The following is a 23,744-nucleotide window of genomic DNA, read 5'->3' as shown; positions in this document are numbered from 1 at the left end:
CTGGTCTGCTGGGGATGTCAGAGGAGCAATTGTTTTTAGATTTTAGTTTATTTCGTGGATTCGTAATATATAAATGAACTAACTAAATAATTTGTGTACATATTTGATTAATTGTCCCTTCGTCAACAGGGCCGGATTCACACTTAAAGGGGTCCTGTACTAATAAATATTGGGTAATTGGGAACATAAAAAAATAACCTGTTGTTTTGCACTATTGTTTCTAAGCATGAAGGATTCGGTTGACTGGTGTCAGAATATCAGTTGAATTCATGAATTATGCAATAAGGACGGCGCATTTTTCAATTTATTGATTATCATAATTTTATATTTTATTGAAATAACTACCTGCTTCTGCCGATACAAAAGTATCCCCAAAATTTATCCGCCGACTACGGGTTGTTCAACACTTTAAAGTTACCACCAATACTAGTACTAAATTCACTTTTTTAATATTATTTTGGACCCGTTTCATTCGCTTCAGAGAGATATTTTCAATTAATAAAGAATATACCTACAATAAAACAGATATTTATACTAACCACAGAACAGGTTATTAAATTTATAAAATAAATTAATTTTGTGATACTAACCAATTTTAAAAAAGATAATCATATTTATTGAAAATATGAATAATATTTACGGAAACTTCTAATAAATCTACTGATAAAAAATAATTAAATGCATGCACTTACCTAAATTACCAGGAAAGGGTCTCTGATATGTCAAAAAAGATAGCTAGTCAGATATACTTCTAAATTTATTATGAATAGTGGATTTCTTAGAAGTTTATTTAATTATTATTCATATTTTCAATAAATATTTTTGTTTTTTTAAAAGACACTAACAATATGTTCAGTTGAACAAGCATATCTATATGAATAAAAAGATTAACTACCCCCCTATTTTGACATTACATACTCTAAATGAAAAACGCTTTGGAAACGGCTTTGAAACACTTTTAACGTGAGTTTTCCATGCACGGGTTATGAACCCATACACACGGTTGCAGAGATGACCACTACTAAACCGTGGAGCCAAGAGCTATTAATGGACATTTTTTAAAATGTTAAAAACAAGTAAATATGCTACCATGATTTTCAACTGTGTATTACGGAAAATTCATTCAAAGGATGTAAAAAATGTAATATGCAATTTATCTAAGTACGCGAATATTTTGCAATGAAAAACCAGTATTATTCGTTCTTACACGTCAGATACATAATATTTTACCTCAGAATGCTGATTCGTTATTGACCATGTAGGTAGATAATCTTGTTTGGAAAATCGAAAGATTTGACCATGAAATTTTTCGTCCTGAAAATTTCATTACCCACCCATTGAAACTGAACAGATTGTAAACTGTTGCACACATTTTTATATTGTTTAAATCGCTTCTAAAATTTTATGTACATAATGCAATATAATATTATGTAAAGGTGTTGTTTTTATTACTTTTATTAGTACTTAATGGCTGCCATGCTGATTATGACACCATCTTTATTTCGCTACGAACAAAACATTTGAAGTTTGTTGTCTTGTTGTAAACATATTTTTAATAGGTATTCTTTTATTTATTGCAATGGTACAACATGAATATAATATTGTTTTGGAATTTGCACATGAGTTCTATAAGTTACTCGAATTGGATTTTAGTTTTTACCGTCAAAAGCGCGCATTTTTTTTAAAACGCCATTTGTCTGCTCGTCGAAACAAAAACAAAAAAAGAAAACGCATTTTTCTGTTCGCGTCAGCTAAATTATTTAGCAGAATCGTTAATATTTTCCGTATATTATTAATTTAGTAAAAGTTTTAAGACTCAATAATTGCCTAAAATGTGTATCAAACTAACTTTTAATCACTATACGTAGGTATCGGGATTTTAACTGTCTTTAAAAGTTTAAAACCATACCAAATGGATAAAAAGTAATGTGAAATATGACTTGTTTTCAACTCTGTATTCCAAAATCCTTCAATACAAGATGAAAATAATTATTAATTAGTATATTCAGTACGTATCTACTCAATGAAACATTAAGTGTAGGTAAATAAGAAAATAAATATATAATCATGTACCTAGGTAATTAACAACTCCAGCGTTTATTTTCATGAAACATCGAGGAACATAATCCTTCAATCATATTATTTAATAATTTAAGTTTTCCTATAATTTAGGATGAATCCACCTCTTTTTAGAATTTATTTAATTCTTTTATCTCTTACCTGTTATATATAATCCAAATGAATGAAAATTCTGCACCACTTTATATATGAGTAATCACAATTAATTCCTCTCCGTACTTTAATTAATTAACTATGTAACGAATGCACAGGATATCACGATCACTTTTTCCACAATCCAGGATATGATAAATATATCACACCCAAAAACTCTTGACGGATGAAGGGGATTATTCCATAAAAGGGCTTGAAGTCCTTGAGTCAAGAGTCGGACAGCGGTATTCGCCTTTCGCGTATATGCAGTAATCATCTACAAACAAGTGGGTTCAATCTGGCTTTGCGAAGGTTTGGAAGTAGTCAGTGTTGGTTTGCCTCAGTCATACCGTTCGAAACTCAACTGAATTCAAAATAATTCTTTGCGCTCGCTTGGATCGCTGTTGCGAGATGTGTTGGCTGATACTCACACAGATGGCAGTAAATTGTTTACGCTGTGTTGGTGTGACTAATTGTTTTATTTTTTACAATAACGGCTTAAATTATTACTTAATTATTCTTGGAAATAGGCCAAAAATCGTCAATAATTGAAAGATTTCCGTCGTGTCAAGAATGATCCTGAATGTCGCTTTAGTGCGATAAAATCGACAACCTACTGAATTTGAATTAATTCCATATTAGGCATTAATCTTTTTCATGCAAATTCATATTATTACGCCCTCTCTTATCATGAAGAATAATAATTGATAATGTCAATTCACGAATTGATTCGAATTCAAATTTATTTATTTTACATAATATAATGAACATGACAAACTATAAATTCAAATCGTTCACGACATGACACAAAGTAAGTGTTAACAATTTTCAAATAAAAATATATGGAAGCACACAGAGTGAACTAGGTTGATAGACCCTATCTTAAAAACTTATAAAACAACGTCCATCCAAATTCACCCTCACGTAAGTGGAATATATCAATATCCGAAGCGTCTGATTAAAAATAGTTATTGCCCTCCCAATTGGCATTACTAATGGCAGGTTAGTTCTGCATCTTGGGAGAACAAACAATGGATGCCCCCGATTTCTAAGATGATTATCAGAGACACAAGCCAATGCCACCAAGAATGGCAGAGTTTCCATTGACGCCGCGTATTAGTCGGAAAAAATATGTGGCTAAATAAAGATCTCTTCTAAATTTTAAGCTACAATATGTAAGCATACCTAAGAGAAAGTCAGTTGGATAGGTGGATTTTCCGAAAATTCTGGAAATGAACACGTAGTAAAACCGTGAATTGAACGTACTAAAATAAAATACACACAGTTAGCAGGCAAACGTGAAAAGTATTTTTAAAATATCGCAGCCTCATTTGGACCTATTATCTTATATTAGTTTTTAATTTAATACACACCTGTCGTCTTTTTTATTATTACATTACATTTGTATTATGCTTATGGTGAAAACTCGTTTTAAACATGTAGTTGTAGAGGTTACAAGACGCCAAACTTTTCGTGATTTATGCTTCCTTTTTGCAATACATAGTCAGCATTTTGCCTTATCTGGACATATTATTGAACATAATACAAATTAGTTTGACGATCTTCAATTAAAATCAAGCAGCGCCTTTTTTAGGCATTTGATTTGATAGTGAGTCTGTGACTGACATTGTAATATTATGCTAATGTGATATTGAATTATAATAATAATATGTTTCGTTGCCAATTTTTTAAACAATGTTAGCATCAATTCTTTCTGCAGTTTATTTTTATATAGTTATATTATTATATATTACGATCAAGCCCGATCTTGGGGCGATACAAAAAGTTAATTTCACAATTAAATCAATAATTTGATTGTAATACATTGAATACGCATAAGGGTTATAGGCATGGACCCCACAGGGGCGGGGGGCTGACAGGGCTCTAGCCTGGGGGCCCGGCGTGGTGGATCGAACAGTTCAATGACATAAACACACACCAGAAACTTTCTCTAATATTAAAATAGTATTATTTGTGGCTGTGCGATAGATTTTCATATGCTATCATGATTGATATAATTAAATGATAATTATTCACGTGTAGAATGTGTGTTTTCTGACTAATAAAAATGGCGAAGGGCGCATGTTACTTGGCTACCACAAAATAGGGTTACCCCCACCCGACGCTATCAGTGCTTCATAATAATATGATGCTGAGTGATATACACGGTATGCCCTTAGTTTGATTCTGAAGAATACCATGTAGGGAACACTAGTATAGGACATCAGACTGCCTTTAACCTTAGCGATAGGTAGGGGGCCCGCCAAACATCCTGGCCTGGGGACCCGCTTCAAGATGCGGGGGGCATGGTTATAGGTACAGTAGGATAATTATACAATCTTTTGGAAATTAAACCTTATTATTTAAAAACACATTCGACGTGTTTCAAGATTCAAGAAAATACTCGTACATTAAAAATTATCTCATTCAGACCAAGAGAGACGATGTACGAAACGATATAACTAAGCTAATAAAATAAGTTGTTTTGTTTGATGTCTGGCGATTGTCTGTTATCATATCGTAAATAGCTAAAAAAAATATATTTAAGTACTTATAAAAAAATTATGATTTTATCGATAAAAAGGTAATAAAATATCATATTGACAGGATAATTAATTTTTTATTTATTTATTATCGAATTATCCAGCAATTTTTTTCAATTAAATGTTACTAGAGTGGGATCTAATATTAGCACTCTGTACACAGAGGCCTCGCGCACTGCTCAAATTGGGCGTCGCACTTGGTAGGACCGGCCCTGATTATATCAATTAAATACTGGAAAGATAAAAAATAATATTTTTATATTTAATCCAAAGATATTGAAAAAGACCTTCTAGGGGTGGAGTCTAAATTTATGAAATTTGAGCAAAAATGGACCTCTGGTCTACTGATTAAGTTAGCTAGTGCATTGCTAGTTCATCTGAAGAACTTCACACTTCACCTATGATGTTCTAATATAATTTCAGATTCAGTCAATTCTATGCAGATGTATCCAAAATATACATATCATATGAGGATGGATATTGTATATAATTAAATTCGGCTTAAATTTCACATCTCGTCTGTTATATTACCGTATCAAAGCAGACTTTCGAATATAAAGTTAACCTATAAACACGTGTGAAAAGATACTCTCTTGACAATGTTATGTAGGCAATCGAAAGCAATTCACTACTGCCTTTAACAATCACGTAAAACACGTAGGTTATGTTAATACAGAGACAGACTTTAAACCGGAACGCGAACCGCCATTTTGTTATTGGGCTGCTACTGTCCAAAAATCCTGATATTACTAAAAAATATGGACGTCACAATAGGAAGGACAGCTCTTTTTGAGAATGGATGACATAGGCAGAATTGAAGTGAGTGGTAAATGCCTTTTTGACATACTATAACTTTCCAGCAAATTGTATTTAAGTAATTGAATGAATTATTAATATCTGTAATAAATTTACACTTCAAATTGAAAATATTGATAAACCGTAATCTAAAAATATAAATGAAGTTATTATGAAACATTGAACAGAACTTCTGGTATATTATTGGTTATTTATTACTACCGATATTTTGTTTACGGAAAGTTGCTTCTGTAATAGTGATTCGTATTTTTAGATTTCTGCTGTATGGATAATCATAAATTGACTTTTAACTTATGTAAATATTTCTATCGGTCAGTTTGAAAGTTGGCGTGATTAAAATCTTAAAATTGAAAATACCCTTTGTTGCGACTTGCTAATTTATGAGCTTCTAAAAGTCATCAAAAATGGCTGTAAAAATAATATTAATGACATGAATTTAGTACACGATAATTTTGAATATATTTTTTCATATTAATTTATCTCCAGTGAGATAGATTGACACCAATTATAAGCACCAATAATATTTTTATGATGTAAAGAAGAATTTACATAATTTCTAACTGCCGTTAGAAATATACATATATAATATTCTTCAACCTAATTTGTAAAAAGTTTTGAATAAAAAATAATTAATAGCAAACAATATAATACCTAACATCAGCATGAATTGTGAATGAATCCTGAAGCCATCTATGAATCAAATTACATGTAAATTTCGGTAGTTTATATAGGAAGCAGGAAAGAGTGTAAGGTACGCCGAGCGAAACAACGCGATACAATAGGCGCTATGTAACCACTAGCGACCATTGACATACTAATAATTATTGGGTACTTGAAGAAGTACGCAATTGCCCTTCTTCGTCGTTAAGTGATAGCAGCATAGCAACGTTATTTATGTTGATTTAAATTACAAAGATAGTAGCTATCATTTACCAAATTGAAAAGTTGAATCTCGTGATTAATAGGAGATATTTGCAAGGTGAGTACTTGGGTTCTTACCTTACTGGTTAGAGCCCTCACCCGGCAACCGAAAGACTCATGTTTGTACCCACAACGTTCAATACGTGGAAATCACTAATACATAATACAAAAAAGCGGTATATTATACAATGATACAGAAAATCAAGGTAACAAGTTGAATCATTATTATGCAACAACTACCCACTGGTGTAGAAATACCATGTTACCAAAAATGGTAAAAATGCATCTTTTATCAATGAGCAATGAGACACACCTAAAAATCTTATTTTTCCTCGTTTTGTATTCATAAATGATTGTCAGTGATTCTCAACTAAATACGTTGCATATAGAATATAGATAGATGGTAGAGGCTTCTGTGTTTACAATATCAAAATCGCTGACGCATGTTTCAGGTTGTCATAAGTGTCATTTTTCTATACAGCAAATAATACGTCTTCCTCTTTTTTCAGACTTCGTGGGAAAAATTTTAGACGAGGGTTTTTTGCTTCACTTTCTTAATTTGTTTAGATTCCATCTCTATTTTCATAATATCTAAGAAGATTTTCTTCAACATCTTTGCTTCCATACTTTTTTGTTTAGCGGAAACCCTTGAAATATATAGTAAATCTCGGGAAACCTCTACTGCAGTGACATCAAATTACTATCAGGGTTCAGAGGGGTGAATAATTATTGTAAGTGCAATAAGCAGTGGCATATCTAGCACACAAGTTACACAACGACGTCATATCTAGTTCAGGGATTGTCCATAAATAAAGCCATACTGCCGTCTAAAGTACGTCACATTGTTTCTTTTTCTTTTGACCATGTCCGATCCTAATAGGGTCATATGGGCCTCCACAGAGTAGATTTTTGTTTTTACAAGAGACGGATGTTAGCCACTTGCTCATATTAGGTCCATGGTCTTAACTCCAAACACAAATTTAAAAAAAATATTTGTATTTACCAGACCCAGGATTCGAACCTGGGACCCACAGCATTATAAGCCGACGTTTATGCCGCTCAGTCATCGTGGGCGTACGTCACATTGTTAACCCGTCAAAATTCGTTACAGATAGTCGATTTTTGATATTTTATATTTTCTTACTTTTCTATAAATCATCACATTATAACTGACCCGTTTACTCTTAGTGAGTGACGTCATATATGGACGACCCCTAAATTGAACTTTCAAAATGGCGCATTATTTCAAATGGGTCTTCTCTGTTACCTAGTTCATTAGCTAAAAGGTTTACAGTTGTATTTTTTTTGGATTGGGAATCACTAGACTAAATAAACAAATCTCTATTGCGCGAAATGATTTTTGAATATTTTTTTTGTTTTTTGCATTATTTTATATTCATGTTATGTATCATTTGGTATTACCGCGGATGCGAACCGGAGACTTGGATGTCCGGTGCGAAAGCGTGGTCGGACTGGTTGTGCCAACAATATTATAATCACCTTACTGATACCCACACGACTTGAATAATAAACCGACATTTACCGCTAAAGTGCATTCGTTGGAGAATGTAAATATTTTTTAATTTTAAATAAATTATAATATTAATAAGAATAATTGCAATATTTTAGAACCATTCACTTGTAATATACAAGGTTTTATTTTTTTTAAATTAAATCAAGCCCATTCACAGCGACATTAATGAATTGGATAGATTGTTGGCCATTGTCCAACTTGTAGAATCCTTGCCAACACTCACTGAAACAAATTACATAAAACGTCACACCGACAAGTTAAATGTTGCTGGTGTTAACTCAAGCAGTTCACACCAGCAACATTTAACTTGTCGATGGTGAGGGAATGATGAAAAAAAGGAATAAGTTGACAGCAATAGATTTTTTTAATCTCTAAGAACCTTCCTTTGCTTCCATTTTCGATAGTTTTCTTGCTTTTATGCTTCCTTATATATAAAATAAATACGGTCGTATCGTATATTTTTAAATAGAAAAGAAAAGTAGGTTAACATGTAAGTGATAGTGAAATGTTCTACGAACAACGTGTCATCTTTTGATTTTGATGTTATATAGCCACCTATTTCCGGTACGACAGCTCACGGTGAACTGCATGCATACAATTTCCATGTAACCGTTAAATGTTTAGAATGTTTAGATGGTGAGTGTGTGAAAATCAGGGAACACAGATAAGGGAGGTGGATTACCTTCTGATAAAGTTAAATACCTACGTATTAAAGCAGTGGTTCCCAAAGTTGACTGGGCTCCGACCCATCTAACAAAAATTTCCAATCTTCGGACCCACCTCTTAGCTGTGTTAGAGAAAAGAGAGCATAAATATTGGTAATGCTCAGATTCCCTAGTAGCGAGTCGTGGAACTACTTAATGCTGTCTTATTTGTTCTAATTGAAATAAAAAAAATCTTTTTATAAGTGTTACCAATATGAATGAAAGACTGTTGAAATAAGAAAAACAACTTAAATAAAAAAAAAATATTACTTAAATACCTACACCTGCAAGGAATTAAAAAGTTATTTCAATGGGAAGGATGTATTTGTTTCTTATTTTTCTTCATTACAGTTTTAGCATCAACTTCAACTTTAGTTACTTTTAATCGCAGTGAGTTTGATATATCCAATTTATTTCGGTATTTATTTTTAATGTTAACCATAGCCGAAAATCCGACATCACATAGATATGAGGTAGTAAAGAGGACGAGGACTTACATAGCTTCATCGAACAGGCAAGGATAATTATCAGCAACTGGAAGCCAGAATTTCGTTAACTGTTTACGATTGAAACTATTTTTCAGTGACGTATCTTCTGATAAATCAATGAGTTCTTCACTTGCTTTTGTTGACATACTAGTTGGTAAGTCGTCTTGAAATGAGTTACAAATCCAACGCAACGAATCAAAAATTTTCATCTCTTCCCCAAAATAGTCGTCAAAATTATTTATTAACAGTGATAAATGACTGGAAATTTCATACAGTACGTTCATCTTAGGCTGCACTTGGTTTTCAGTAATAAAAGTTTCAAGTGTTTCAAAACAATCATACTTACCATTCTCAGTACAACTTTTCCACAACATAAGCTTTTTCATGAACGCTCGAATTTTATCGCTGTCAGTATGGCTGGCGCTAGCTCCAGCGCTAGTTGGCGATATTCCGTGACTGTGCTGCCACCTGTAGTGCATTAGCAATTCAAATTATTATTATTTTATCACAATATTTTCCGTAACTTAAGTTTATTTCAATTTTTAGGAGTTATAAATAGCTGAATGAAATATCAAATTTATCACTTCCTATTTTTTTTAATTCATGTATACAGTGGCGAGGGCCCACTCAATATTCGCTCGCGACCCACTGGTGGGTCGTAACCCATAGTTTGGGAAACCATGTATTAAAGGATTTATTGTGTTCAATAGCTAAATCTGTATCAATATGAAGCATGACGAATGCAGTTTTGTATTTCTTACATTTTAAGACCTGGCAGTCATTATGTACTTAATAAACCAAAACTTACTTCAAAACCTTGGATAGAAATCGTGAGTGATCTTTACATGGTCGCTTTTGGCAGTTAAGATTTTTCTGTGGTTCTTCTTTACCTTTACCATTTCATACGATGTAGGTATCTTTCATTGTTTTAATCGAAGTATGTGCGAATCATTCTGATAAAGACGTAGGTAACGCGAAAGTCTTACATCGCTACCGCCAAGATTACCCCCTCCCTCATGTGTACCGAAATGTAATATGTTTGTGATTCTTGTCAGATGCGGAATTCGAAACTGCACCCATCACAATGAATTAAATATTGGGTTATACTCGTACCTACGTTAATTAGTTAAAACTACATTTAGTTACTTGTATTACTTGCCGAATTGCAACCTTTGGCACCATTAAGACATTGTGTAACCTGGTTCAAAGGTTCTGTGTGGGATTCTCTGGGAATCAAACAAAATTATTTCATTTTTTCAATGAGCTTCGTGCGGTTTCCAATTTTGGCAAATTCGCGTGGGTCGGGCCGGGCTGTGTTCGTAAATCCCTTTGTTATGTTTATTTGTTTTATTGCATTTTTTGGTTGAGGAGAATGCATTTACGAATTTTCGTCCATTTTTACATTCATAATACCTATTATCAGCGTGATCAATTTGCTTGGTTTTAAAACGGGCAGGCGCGCACTCAAGGGGGGCTCCCCAGGAACGAAAAAAACAAAGTATTTAAATTTTAAATTAATGGCATATTAGTTCTTCTTCGTCGGGACGTCATGGCTCGAATGTTTAGGGTCGTCGAGCATCCCTACAATTTGTTGAATTGCGCTCTTAACCAGGGCCAATAAAACTATCAATTTATTATTATATTATTTCCTCTCGAAATCTAGTAGAGAGCAGTGAGTATACCTGAAATAATATAGCCTGCGGCGCAATTTGGTTAAATGTTGATTGATACAGAATAAAATAACGCACGGTCGCTGCAACTCGTATGTGAGCATCGTAGTTATAGATACAAGTCAGCTGTTCATCGCTAGACTCAACGTGTGTCTGGGTATGTCCACGGAAATCCCCCCCCCCTCATTCTGCGGCCGTGAAAAATCAATAATAGATTATTATATTATGGTTTTTTTCACAGGAGATGTTTTTATGTCAGAGTAACTTGAATGTTGTCTTCGGGATCCAAGCGATATCTTTACTTGTTGGAAAGTTCATAAGCATGCATGTTATTATCAGTAAGTTCTCATTAGGGTGTAAAATTCTTTTTCGCAAATGTATCGTACATATTGCAAACGGCTGCATTGTAGGTATTTGTTGCTTCTAAAAAATAATTATGATTAGTTTTTAATTATTTTTTTGAACCTTCATTAATAAGGGAAGAGGAATGACTGTTCCACTACAATTTACAATTTCACCTGTAAAACTCGATACTAATTGGTGCTCGAACACAGTGGTCGAGCGGGTGGCGGGCGGCAGTGGCGTACACAACTCAAACGTATTTAACCGTGTGTGAAATGTTCGTAGACAGTGTCTTTTTTTTGGTCATTTCACATACGGTTATACGTTTGAGTTTCACGCGCCGCTGCCGCCCCGCTGCCCGCGCGTACTCTGGTTAAGCACTTAGGTATAGTATCAGATAATTAATCCACATTCAGAACACAATTATATACTGAATATAGATCACAAATCTTGCAAATTGAAATAGCATTCTACAATATATCGTCATGACAAATAACTGAATCATTGTATTGTGTTGCATTAATCAATTAAATGCTATAAAATGAAAACCAAGAGATAAAATTAATTTTGATTGAATGTCATAGAAATTCATTTTTAAAATTATCTTATTATTAATTATTTTGGACAAAGCTGCAATCATAGACAATAATATTATACGCAAAGGTGTTAGGCTTCGCCTTTCGAGCCTATAGTATTGCATACATTTCGGTAGACAGGGCTGTCCATAAAGTCCATACAAAACTTACAACTGACTAGTTTTTTAGTTTCATATTTTTATCTTTGATACGAATTCTAAATTCAATACTTGAAGACACTGACGACAGATTATTTTTCAGTTTATTTTTTAGCTTTATAGGTAATATCTTTAGGTCTATTTTTCTTAGAAGGTAGGCTTTCTTTAGGCCTAGTATGGATCCTTCGCCACTGCTATTAGCCATAGGAAATAAGTGAAGCAGATCATAAATTGTGAAAGACTTGTTTATGTTATATTTGAATGTTTTCGTCCTTTTTTCAGGTGACGAACGTAGACGAGGTCTTGGAAAAGCACAGCGACTTCCTGGAGGCGTGCCTTGAAGACTGCATGCTGACCAGCCCCCAGCTACTCACCACCGTCACCAGACTGTGCCAGGTCTGCGTGCAGTTCTGCACATTCTTCCAGGTGACTCAATCCCTCCTTTTTGAATCCTCAGTTGGTGTCACACTTGTGACATCTTGTGGTGATATGGTGATATATATCCTATACTATGATGACAGTGGTGTAAATTATTATGCAATGTGAAATGCTACTAGAGACATCTTGTGAAAGACTTACAATTTAATCTACATTTTTTTTATTAATCAAAACACATTAAAAAGAAAATAATGTGATTTGTATCATGACGATATTTAAACTAAATCTACTCTATAATATAAAAACGTAAGCTAAAAATTACAACGTTTTTCTGTCAGGTTTTTGTGTCACGTTTTACGCTCAGTTTTCACTTTCCGTATATCTATAGACTTGAAATTCGGTACACAGGTAACAATACGGCTGGTCCACTGAAACATTGGATCTCCATACAATTAAAAAAAAACAACTTTTTGTTAATGATGTGAATGGTAAAAATGAGGCCGATGGATCGGGGGCCGAAGGCGGCCAGGACATAGACTATTTGGGGAGATATAAAATAATATCGGATTTGAAGTTGAGCTAATTATTATTTTCTATAAACATCAATAATTGAAAATACACTAAAATATTAATTGGTATAATTATAATATAACACAGTGAATCACTGTTCAATGTTCAAGAATATAATATTGTTATTCTTTGAGTTTCCCAAACTACTCCCCACCAATCATTAGGAAATATGAAGTAATAAGATCAAAACAGATTTTTTCAAATGTATGTTTATCCGTTTGTAATTCTGTCACTAGATGTTCATCATAGCATTTCACTTAGCTTTAGATTTCGGTCTTAATATTCTAATAGTTAATGCAATTACATATTTGACTTGTAATACTTATATATTATAATATTTACCATGTTCGATTTGAAGATCCATAATATTGACCTCCAGAGATTTTTATGGTTTTTACGTCCATACTCTGGAGTAAAAAATTAATTATACATTTTTTTTCCGAATTAGGTATTTATTGAAATCACCATGTCTTCATATTTTCTTAGGTGTGTTCTTGTATAAAGTGCTTTATATTATATGTATTCGCATACTATATTATAAACTATTAGTATATTTTCATCTACATTTCAAATTACTTTTTAAAAAATATGAAATGGCAATGAACACTTCTAAAATGTGTTCATATTGATGGTGTCAAAATCACGACTATGGCTTGAAAAGGTTTTCGAAAGTTATTTTCTAATTCAATTTAATTCAATTATCTACTTACTAACTTTTTTTTCTAAATTATATATTTTTTTATAAAAAAATATACTTTCAGATTATATAAAAAATAACATTATTGCCTTTAAAAATAATTGCATTTTATTAACAACCCTTGGAATAAAAATAACTAACACAAAAATGAATTTTTGGAAACCTTTGAATTGTGGATATGCTTCTAGATCAGTGCATTTCAACCATTACAAGTTAGAAGACGAAAGAATAGATAATATAATATAAGTTCTATATTGTGTCCGACATGTCATAGCCCATATGTAGTGTAACCATTGTCTTGCGGTTAAATTCCACTAGTAACACGAGTAAGTGAAAAAAATCTGTACTTTTTGATGAGAGCACCAAATTTGGGATACTTAATGGAAATATGGCCGCCATTTTGTTGAGAGGATGAATTTTAGGTGGCTCCCCCTCCTAATCGTCGACCATGGATGTGAACATGATGTATGTTAAATTTGGTGCGCTCCCCAAAAAGTGCAGCTTTGTTGGGGGATGAATTTCAAATGACTCCCCTTCCTAAACGTCGATGATGGGTGTACCACATGATACCAAGTTTGGTGCTCTCCTCAAAAAGTGCAGTTTTCTACTAAAAATCGCTGCTTGCACGAGTGGACTATAGGCAGAGAACCGTCAGATGATTTCAATTAGAGGTTACATTGAATAATGAAAAAAAATCCATGTGGCTAACGATTGTATTTATTTCTTAAAATATGACAATTTTTACACAGTTAGGTAGATTAATAATTTAAAAACAGAAAATGCGACTAAGGAGTAAGCCCCCGAAACAACTGTTGCATCAATTTTTCATACTTACTAAATTGTATTTTTAACACATGTTATATCATTATTGCGTACCAGAGAGTCAGTTGAAGAAAAGTAGGGTTTTTTGTGCTGTACTCTTTTGACTGCGCATAACGACACCTGTGGGGATTTTATGAAACTGTTATCTAATAAAAAAAACTCTTGAGATATGAATACATCCCTTACTGATGTATTATAGTAATGAATGGAAACGAGGGGCAGAAACATAGAAATATAAATGAAAGACATAAGGATTTTTAGTTGCCTAGCTGGCCTCCATAACCAGAGGTGTAGTGCTAAATAAAATAGTGCCTAGTCGCTGTTTTTAAACATCTTAATTCTCCCCCATCGCCCATTTTTTCTAAAGCACATGTTTTAATATTTCGACGGATACGTACCGAAAATTTTGTAATATCAATGACAACGATTATCATTAGACAAAAAAATCGAAGCGAGGGGACGTTAAAGATTAATAAAATTTCTCATAAACACTTTAAATAACAGTGACATAATTTTCTTTATTCACGTGACTAAAAACAGTTGCGTGTAACATAATATTGATGATAATTATTGTCTGGAGACGTGCCGAAGTGCCGTCCCAGCGCGATCTGCCCTCACTACACCATTGTTTATATCGTGTCAGCCACAATATAGAAGTCACACTATAAAAGTTATGTTTTAATTTTGTCACAAATTAAGTATAGTATCACTTTAATTTTTTTGGCCCCCGCTATTATGTGCGGACCACCACAGATTGCATATGACAATCTAGTTGTAGAAAATATTATTTCCAATTAATGGTTGAGTTTTCTAATTTGTTAACTGACACTTGTTAAGAAGTTGATGACAATAAATGTTGGGATGCACCGGATTAGAGTTTAAGATTTCTAAAAATATTTACTTAACAATACTAAAATTGAATGTGTTCAGAATGTGACCCAAGTAAAGTTTTAAATCCCTTGATTTGATTTGCCTCATGAACAGTTCTATATTTTTAAACGTATTTAAATTATTATTTTTTGTTGTCACACCACGCTGCCTTGCTATCTAAAGGAGATGCGAAAGTATTTTGTGGACGCGGAAATGAACGGCATGATTGGTTCAGCCTATGAAGCCTCGGAGTCTCTCGAGGTATACCACCGATGATATATTTTTCATTTTCCATAGTGACTGACTGACACGCCCATCTTCAACACATTCTCATGGAAAATCTTCAGTGTTGTTTCTGTAGATTTGCCAACGGGATCTTTAGTATTAGAATGACATTGATGTTTATTTCCAAAAGAAAATCATATATTATATCGTCGGTCCCTATTAAAAAGGTCGGATCTGCAAAATGCTATTTTTCAGTACGAGCAATCAAAGATGTTTCATCAAATTTCCTTTGTAACATATTGCTTGCCATAATGAATAAAAATACGGATTATAGAAACTTTTCTAAACGGTTATAAAAACATCCGTCTGTCCGGTGAACATAGCAGCAACTGTCAGATCCGACGCGTCTTGCTCACCCACGCCCAGCCAACAATGTCGGTTGGTAAGAACCGACATTGTTATTCGGACACTCTCGGTAGATCCATTAACTTGAATATCTCGAAATTTTTCAAACAAATAAAAAAAACTGTGATTATAAATGTTTAAAGTGTTTGAATAACTTTTACGTAATAATCCAAAAATGACAAAATTTCAGATCCGACTTTTTTAATAGGGAACAACGATATAATATATTGTCTCATTTTTAATACTGAATATATCGCACATTGACGCTTACGAGTTTAGTTATGCAAAAAGCAGCCAGTCCACAATTTTGACAAAAATAAGTTATCGTGTTAACACAATCCAACATGTTTTTCTACATTCTACATAAATTTAACAGGCCCGTTTATTACAAAAGTGTGTATGGCACTTTCGATTTGCAGAAAATGGTCACACTACACTAATATTTAGTGAATAATTTTATACCACAATGTTGTCATATAAATTATATTAAAAATCTCGTTGGCAAAATCATTATAATATTATAATACAATGTTTTTTTTTTGCTTGTGATTGTGATTGTGTGTTTTATATACTATCATTTCTGTGTTATTTCAGTATTACTGCAACACTAATGCAAGTCCAAAATCAATAATTATTCAGAATTTATTATTATTTTGGGCTTGAATACGTATCACTAAATGCTTGTATGCACTGATTTAATTTAACTTAATGTCTTGTGATACTAAATTATTAGTCTATCCCCGTTAAGTATAGGGTGGCGCAAATGTCATTATTTGGTTTGTACAATATATATAATAGTAATAGGTAATACACAATTGTCCACACGATAATCAAAGATGATGCATAAAACGGGAATTGCGATATCTTACGGTTAAGATGATAACATATGCGCCAGCCATTGCTATTTCTTATTATTTTATATGTACAGGTAACCTTCGTTCATTGTGACCCTAGCGAGTGTAAATTTGTCATATTTTTTTGTCCCGCACTTATTTTGACATGTGTCACTGGCCAAGTCTTGACCATTGGCATAATTAGTAGAGACAGATTAAGCAGGGTAAATTATGTAGATTTTTTTTGCAACGTAGAACAAAATGAATGGTATTTTTTAATTTTTTTACAAAATTATGTTACTTGGGTATCTTTATTTTTTAATATAATCATGATGAAGAAATTTCGCTTATAGTAACCTCATCTAAAACACATACCCCCCCCCCCGTGATCAACGGGAGGGGAGGTTACCTGTACTTACTTCACCCTGTCCACAATCTAGCCTCAAAGCATTGTATTGTATACAATTCAATACAAGAATCACTTTTTCTTTGATACAAAAACATGTTCCATTATTGTATCAAAAAAGAGTTACTTCAATACCTGTATGAATTTGGTATGAATATTGTTTATATATTATTTTTCTCACTCATTGGCAATAAGGAGACATCTAGTGGTGAATAAATGTAACACTTGCACAACGCTATGCTTACTCTTATTATAATATTTAATTTGATTATTATGGCTTTTGTATTCTTGTACAAATGTAACTAATTTAATGTGACGTGCCTGAACTAATTTCCATTTATTTTGTATAGAAATATCAAGTTATTATCCTATTTTTATATTCATGTGTAAACAGCGCTAAAATAGTGTTATGAACTCGTAATATTAATATGTATGCTGTCTGACTATTGCAAGTTTTGCTATGTAATTTGTATCCAAAAAATATTCCAAATTATTTATTATTTAACCTTCAACCTCCATCTATTTATAAGAGTTTCAAACATAATAGAAATATTTCTTTGGTAAATAAGTATAGAATCTGTTGTGAAGATAACGTATAACCTATGACCTAACATCTATCTACCTTTATCAATAGTTATTTTGTTGTAGAAATTGCTTTAGTACCTACCTACCTACCTAGATTTAAACTAAACAGATAACTCTTTTTGCTAGCTTATTTGCAGGAATCTAGATGGCAGTTTCTAAGAAAAACTTGAACTAGAATTTTTTATATTTATTTTAAAACTAAAAAAAAAATATTAAAACGATGAATTAGTCAAAAATCTAAACGATGAAAAATTGAAAACTTAATAAACTAAATTTTAATAAACACATATGACCATAAAATATAATGTAATATTAAGATGTGGCCCTGCTACGAATTTACATTTTTTTACAATTGTAAGTTTATCTTTAAATAAAAAATCTTTTTAATGTTTTCAGATATATATTTATTAATTAATACAGTTGAAATTGTAAATTATCAAAAAAAATCTCAAATTGCAAGCTTCGTATTTTTCCGCTAGGTTCTCTGCTGGCATGCCTCTCCCCCCTTAATTCATGCATATCTCAACATAATAACAAAGAAATACAGTGGAGCCGTGTAGTTTCTGCACCGTTCCTGTTTATTCTTAGTACCTACATTTAATTCCCGGTTTCACAATTTTATTTACCACACTTTATATCTGAAATACCTACATATTTAAAATTCAATAAATTTTTTTAATTTATTTTAACACGTCATAAAGGTACCTACATAAATGCATGACAATCATTGAAATTTGAAGTTGCAGACGCATACGCGCATTCCTTTTTTATAGACATGGCTGTAGCGTACATGGCCAAGTTTATACAAAGCAGTAATTAATGGGTGATCTTTTACTTTTATACTTTAGTTTTTTAATATACCATAAAATATATATACCAAAGATATATTTTTACTCTGCTTCCTCCCCCCCCCCCACCCCCGTTATTATGTTTTTGTCAGTCCTTTCAAAAATGTAAAATCAAGGTTTCACGGTATTTCTTTAATTTAAAGATGACTTCACTATTGAAAAAACTGTTTTTAAATGAGGCTGTCTTGTGAAACTTATATGTAAATCTCATTTTGTTCAAAAATTTGATTTCTACTTAATTTAAAAATTAGTTGTTTTGGATTTGTAATGTTTACAAGCTAGATTGATGATAATCTTTGGTTAAAAGCAATTTATATATCAGGTACTTCCGTAAAAAAGTGGGTAATATAGATTGCTAACATTAAATTTAATTGCTTTAGTAAGTAACTGTTTTGACAAAGGTAATTTTTTAGTACTTTCCATAATATATTCCTAGATGTCTCTAATTTTTATTTTATTTTCAACCATGTCGGATCCTAATTAATAGGATCATATGGGTCTCCACAGAGTAGAGGTTTTTATTAACAGATTTTTGTTTTTTAAGAGAAATGGATGTCAGTCACTTGCTCAACCTAGTAGGTCCATCCCCTGTCTCACACACAAATTGAAAAACAATATGTGTACTTGCCAGACCCAGGATTCGAACCTGGCATTTTCTATCACCTATTTTTGTGATGATTATGACAAATGAAAACCAAATGGACTACCTACCAAATAATAACAATGTTAATATTATGAATATCATCTAGGGTTTGGACATATCAATGACGAGGTCCACGGACAGTACGGCTCCACCGGGGGAAACCTTTGAGCAGAGCATCTGCCGCTTCGATCTGTGTTTCACGGCGGCTCTCCTCGCCTTGCTCAATATGATCAATGACATGGCGAAGAACAACAACACCAAGAAACTTGTCAATATTATGTACAGGTAAATCAATAATAATGTAGTATTTTTATTGTTATTTCTTGGCGGAAAGACACTAATTTTGTTAGTTATTTTTATTTTTTACTAGCTGAAGTACCCGGCTTCGCACAGGGTCGCTTCGTGGTTATATTTATCTTAGATATTTGAAAAATAATAAGAGGTAATTATTTTTTTTAATATTAAAATATCTGTGTAATACAATATGGCAATATGAAAATAATTCTAATAGGAGTAAAGGTCAAACATAAGAACACTAAATTAAAATCGAATCCAAAATATGAAAACGTTATTAATGTTATTAATATGTAGTAAAAAAAAATCAAAATTGGATGGGACAAACAAACCACAAACTTTGTATGTTATATAATAATAATTTAGAAACCTTCGTAGGTGTGCGCACACAACTGACAAAAGTTTCATCGCAATCGGATGAATGGTATAGGAACGCATACGAATAGTAGAAGATGATTTTCTAATTCAGAAATCTTCGTGGGCATGCGCATGACAACTCACCAAAGATTCATTGCAATCGGATTAATGGTATAGGAACGCATACGAATAGAAGAAGAAGAAGATGGTTGTACTAATTCAAAAACCTTTGCGGGCGTGCGCACAACAACTGGTCAAAATTTCATCACAATCGGATGAATGGCATAAGAACGCATACAAATAGAAGAAGAAAAAGATGGTTGTACTAATTCAGAAACCTTTGCGGGCGTGTGCACAACAACTGGTCAAAATTTCATCACAATCGGATGAATGGCATAAGAATGCATACAAATAGAAGAAGAAAAAGATGATTGTACTAATTCAGAAACCTTTGCAGGCAAGGGCACAACACTTGATCAAAATGTCATTGCAATCGGAAGAATGGTATAGGAACGCATACGAATAGAAGTAGAAGATGATTTTCTAATTCAGAAATCTTTGTGGGCATGCGCACGACAACTCACCAAAGTTTCATTGCAATAGGATGAATGGTGTAGGTAGGCATTCGAATAGAAGAAGAAGATGATGGTTGTACTAATTCAGAAACCTTCGCAGGCGTGCGCACGACAACTCACCAAAGTTTCATTGCAATCGGATCAATGGTATAGGAACGCATACGAATAAAAGAAGAAGAAGATGGTTGTACTAATTCAGAAACCTTCGCGGGCTTGCGCACAACAACTGGTCAAAATTTCATCGCAATTGGATGAATGGTATAAGAACGCATACGAATAGAAGAAGATAGAATAGAAGAAAAAGAAGATGAAAATGGTTGTATCAATTCAGAAACCTTTGCGGGCGTGAACACAACACTTAATAAAATTTTCATTGCAATCGGATGAATGGTATAGGAACGCATACGAATAGAAGATGAAGAAGATGGTTGTACTAATTCAGAACTCTTCGCGGGCGTGCTCACAACAACTGTTCAAAATTTCATCGCATCGGATGAATGGTATAAGAACGCATACAAACAGAAGAAAAAGAAAATAGTTGTAACAATTCAGAAACCTTTGCGGCGTGAGCACAACACTTCATCAAAATTTCATTGCAATCGGATGAATGGTATAGGAACGCATACGAATAGAAGATAGAATAGAAGAAGAAGATGGTTGTACTAATTCAGAAACCTTCGCGGGTGTTGGCACAATTACTGACGAAAATTTTATTGCAATCGGATGAATGGAATAGAAACGCATACGAATAGAAGAAGAAGAAGAAGATAGTTGTACTAATTCAAAAACCATTGCGGGTGTTACCACAACAACTGACGAAGGTTTCATCGCAATCGGATGAATGGTATAGGGACCATACGAATAAAAGAAGATAGAATGAAGAAGAAGAAGAAGAAGAAGAAGATGGTTGTACTAATTCAGAAACCTTCGCGGGTGTTGGCACAATTACTGACGAAAATTTTATTGCAATCGGATGAATGGAATAGGAACGCATACGAATAGAAGAATATAGAATAGAAGAAGAAGAAGAAGAAGAAAATGGTTGTACTAATTCAAAAACCATTGCGGGTGTTACCACAACAACTGACGAAGGTTTCATTGCAATCGGATGAATGGTATAGGGACCATACGAATAAAAGAAGATAGAATGAAGCAGAAGAAGAAGATGATGATTTTTCTAATTCAGAAACCTTCATGGGTGTGCATACAACCACTTACCAAAATTTCATTGCAATCGGATGAATGGTATAGGAACCATACGAATAAAAGAAAATATAATGAAGAAGAAGAAGAAGATGATGATTTTTCTAATTCAGAAACCTTCATGGGTGTGCATGCAACCACTTACCAAAATTTCATTGCAATCGGATGAATGGTATAGGAACGCATACGGGACAGATACACAGACAGACAGACACACAGACAGACAGACATTCATTTTTATATATTAGTATAGCCTATACTCTTCCCGCGAGTGCAAGCAATAAGTTTACAAAGTTTTATCGCAATCGGATGAACGGTATGGCTGCGCATTAAATACGAACAAACAAACACACAAATATTAATTTTTATATATTAGATTTCAACTACAATTTCCACAATGCAAATGGGTTATAATATAAATTGCTACCTGTCTAAAATATAATCAGTAGTATGGATATTAATTTATTTATTTTACGCCTCAGAAACATACCTTCAAATATGAAAATATCTTGAAATTGAATTCCGGCCAGTGTGCTTTACCAATTTAGCCACCTGCACCCTATCTAATTACGATGGAATTAACTAAAAGTTATCCAACTAAAGCGTTTTTCAAATTTTGCCAATATTAGGTCCAATTTTTTGTCTTGATGTACTTGCACTATGCTAATAATTTTAATAAATTATTTTAACGAATAATTTACAAGATTTAAGAATGTTACATTTTTTATTGAATGCACATAATATTATCATCAGTTCATATTATGATTATAAGAAAAATATATGACATACGTAATTATTGGTAAAAAATGCCATCGAAATGGTCTAATTTAGAAGTAAAATAGATCTTTTATTATTTTTTTTGATTGATTTTATTATTAAATTTATGATAGAATAATAATTGGTAACTGCATTACCTACATTTATTTTGCCATTTTTTTTGTGAAATCGTCAATAGATGGCAGTAGACTGCCTGTTAAATAATTTGAAATTAATTATTGATAATATAATAATATATATTATTTTCTTTTTTATTTCAGGTTAAATTTCAACACATTCTACTCGGAACAGCTAGATCTCATGTGCGTGGACAACACCCTTGTCCCCACACAGGCCCACTCGGATGCTTCCAATTAACAAATTAATAATTTCTCATTTTTTATAAAAATAAATAATACCTAACACTATGCTTTAGTTTTTGCTATTGTATCATGTGTATAATTGAACTCATTTATTAACAAGGCACTTTTCCATGATAATCTCATATATGAATGCTAATGTTATGCAGAAAACTGTTTTTAAAAATCGATAATTATTAATTTAAGTCACACAGTCAGTGTTGCTATTATTTTAAATTTACATAAAAAGTTGTTTTATTTCAATAAATTTTTCACAGTTTATAATTAAATGTTAATACTATTATCGTCTGAAATGTTAAATTTTACATTAATGATTTCTTGCATATTACTTTTTATTCTTTGACCATGTTCGCTCTATACATGAACGCATATGGACACCACCTGGCACCTCCTAAATTCTATGTTGCCAGTTGTCTTGTGTAAACATTTAAGCCATGAGCTTTCTATCGGAAAGAGATGACCATATAAGTACTGTTCGGTCTCCGGTCTCCAATTTTATTAGATTCAATATGAACATTAATTCAATTTTCATAGCTGATTTTGGCAAAATTCATGAATTCAAGAATGAAAACCTAACCTAACCTAACAAATAATCTAGTATATCGGCTATTTTCAAAATTTGTTTGCGGCTGGCTTCTTGTAAAATGTAAACCGACAAGAACCGTGTTTTATTTTGATATGAATTTTATGTCAGTACTATGTATACGATCCAAAAAGGTTGGACGGTCTTTAATATGTGGCCATATATTTCCGATAGAACATTTCACTGTGAAATGTGATACGGCGGACTGCATACGTACAAGTTTCCAGACACGACCCCATATACACTCTATGAATGGTTTTCAGCGTCCGTACAATACACTAGAATCTGTTAGATTAAAAAATAGCTGGTCAAGTTAAGACTCTTGAGGCATTCACAGCAAGTGTCCAAGTAA

At 32.7% G+C, this 23,744-nt stretch overlaps 2 protein-coding genes across 3 annotated transcripts in view; one reads left to right on the top strand and one right to left on the bottom strand.

Moving 5' to 3' along the window:
- LOC147064255 (transient receptor potential cation channel protein painless-like) overlaps positions 1-2,577 on the bottom strand; it is a 65,366-nt gene extending 62,789 nt beyond the window's left edge. Inside the window, exon 1 of the mRNA XM_085958522.1 lies at positions 2,221-2,577. The gene's annotated coding sequence lies outside the window, so the exon portion shown is untranslated. The remainder of the gene's footprint in view (positions 1-2,220) is intronic.
- Positions 1-23,068, top strand: part of LOC147064254 (gamma-tubulin complex component 2-like) — a 118,487-nt gene extending 95,419 nt beyond the window's left edge. Inside the window, exons 12-15 of one of the 2 annotated variants that reach the window (XM_085958523.1) lie at positions 12,245-12,388; positions 15,483-15,560; positions 19,351-19,529; positions 22,711-22,936. In XM_085958523.1, coding sequence (XP_085814649.1) covers positions 12,245-12,388; positions 15,483-15,560; positions 19,351-19,529; positions 22,711-22,807 — 498 coding nt within the window. In that variant the 3' untranslated portion in view covers positions 22,808-22,936. Of the gene's footprint in view, positions 1-12,244; positions 12,389-15,482; positions 15,561-19,350; positions 19,530-22,710 lie in introns of both variants that reach the window. The other variant, XM_085958524.1, reaches the window with a different exon arrangement.
- The last annotated feature ends 676 nt before the right edge of the window (positions 23,069-23,744 follow it).

Source organism: Rhyacophila brunnea, unplaced genomic scaffold (assembly GCF_057557595.1).
Source record: "Rhyacophila brunnea isolate RB1 unplaced genomic scaffold, BYU_Rbru_1.0 scaffold_8, whole genome shotgun sequence".
NCBI lineage: Eukaryota > Metazoa > Arthropoda > Insecta > Trichoptera > Rhyacophilidae > Rhyacophila > Rhyacophila brunnea.
Note: the sequence above shows the minus strand (reverse complement) of the source record. Positions and strands in the feature narration are given on the sequence as shown.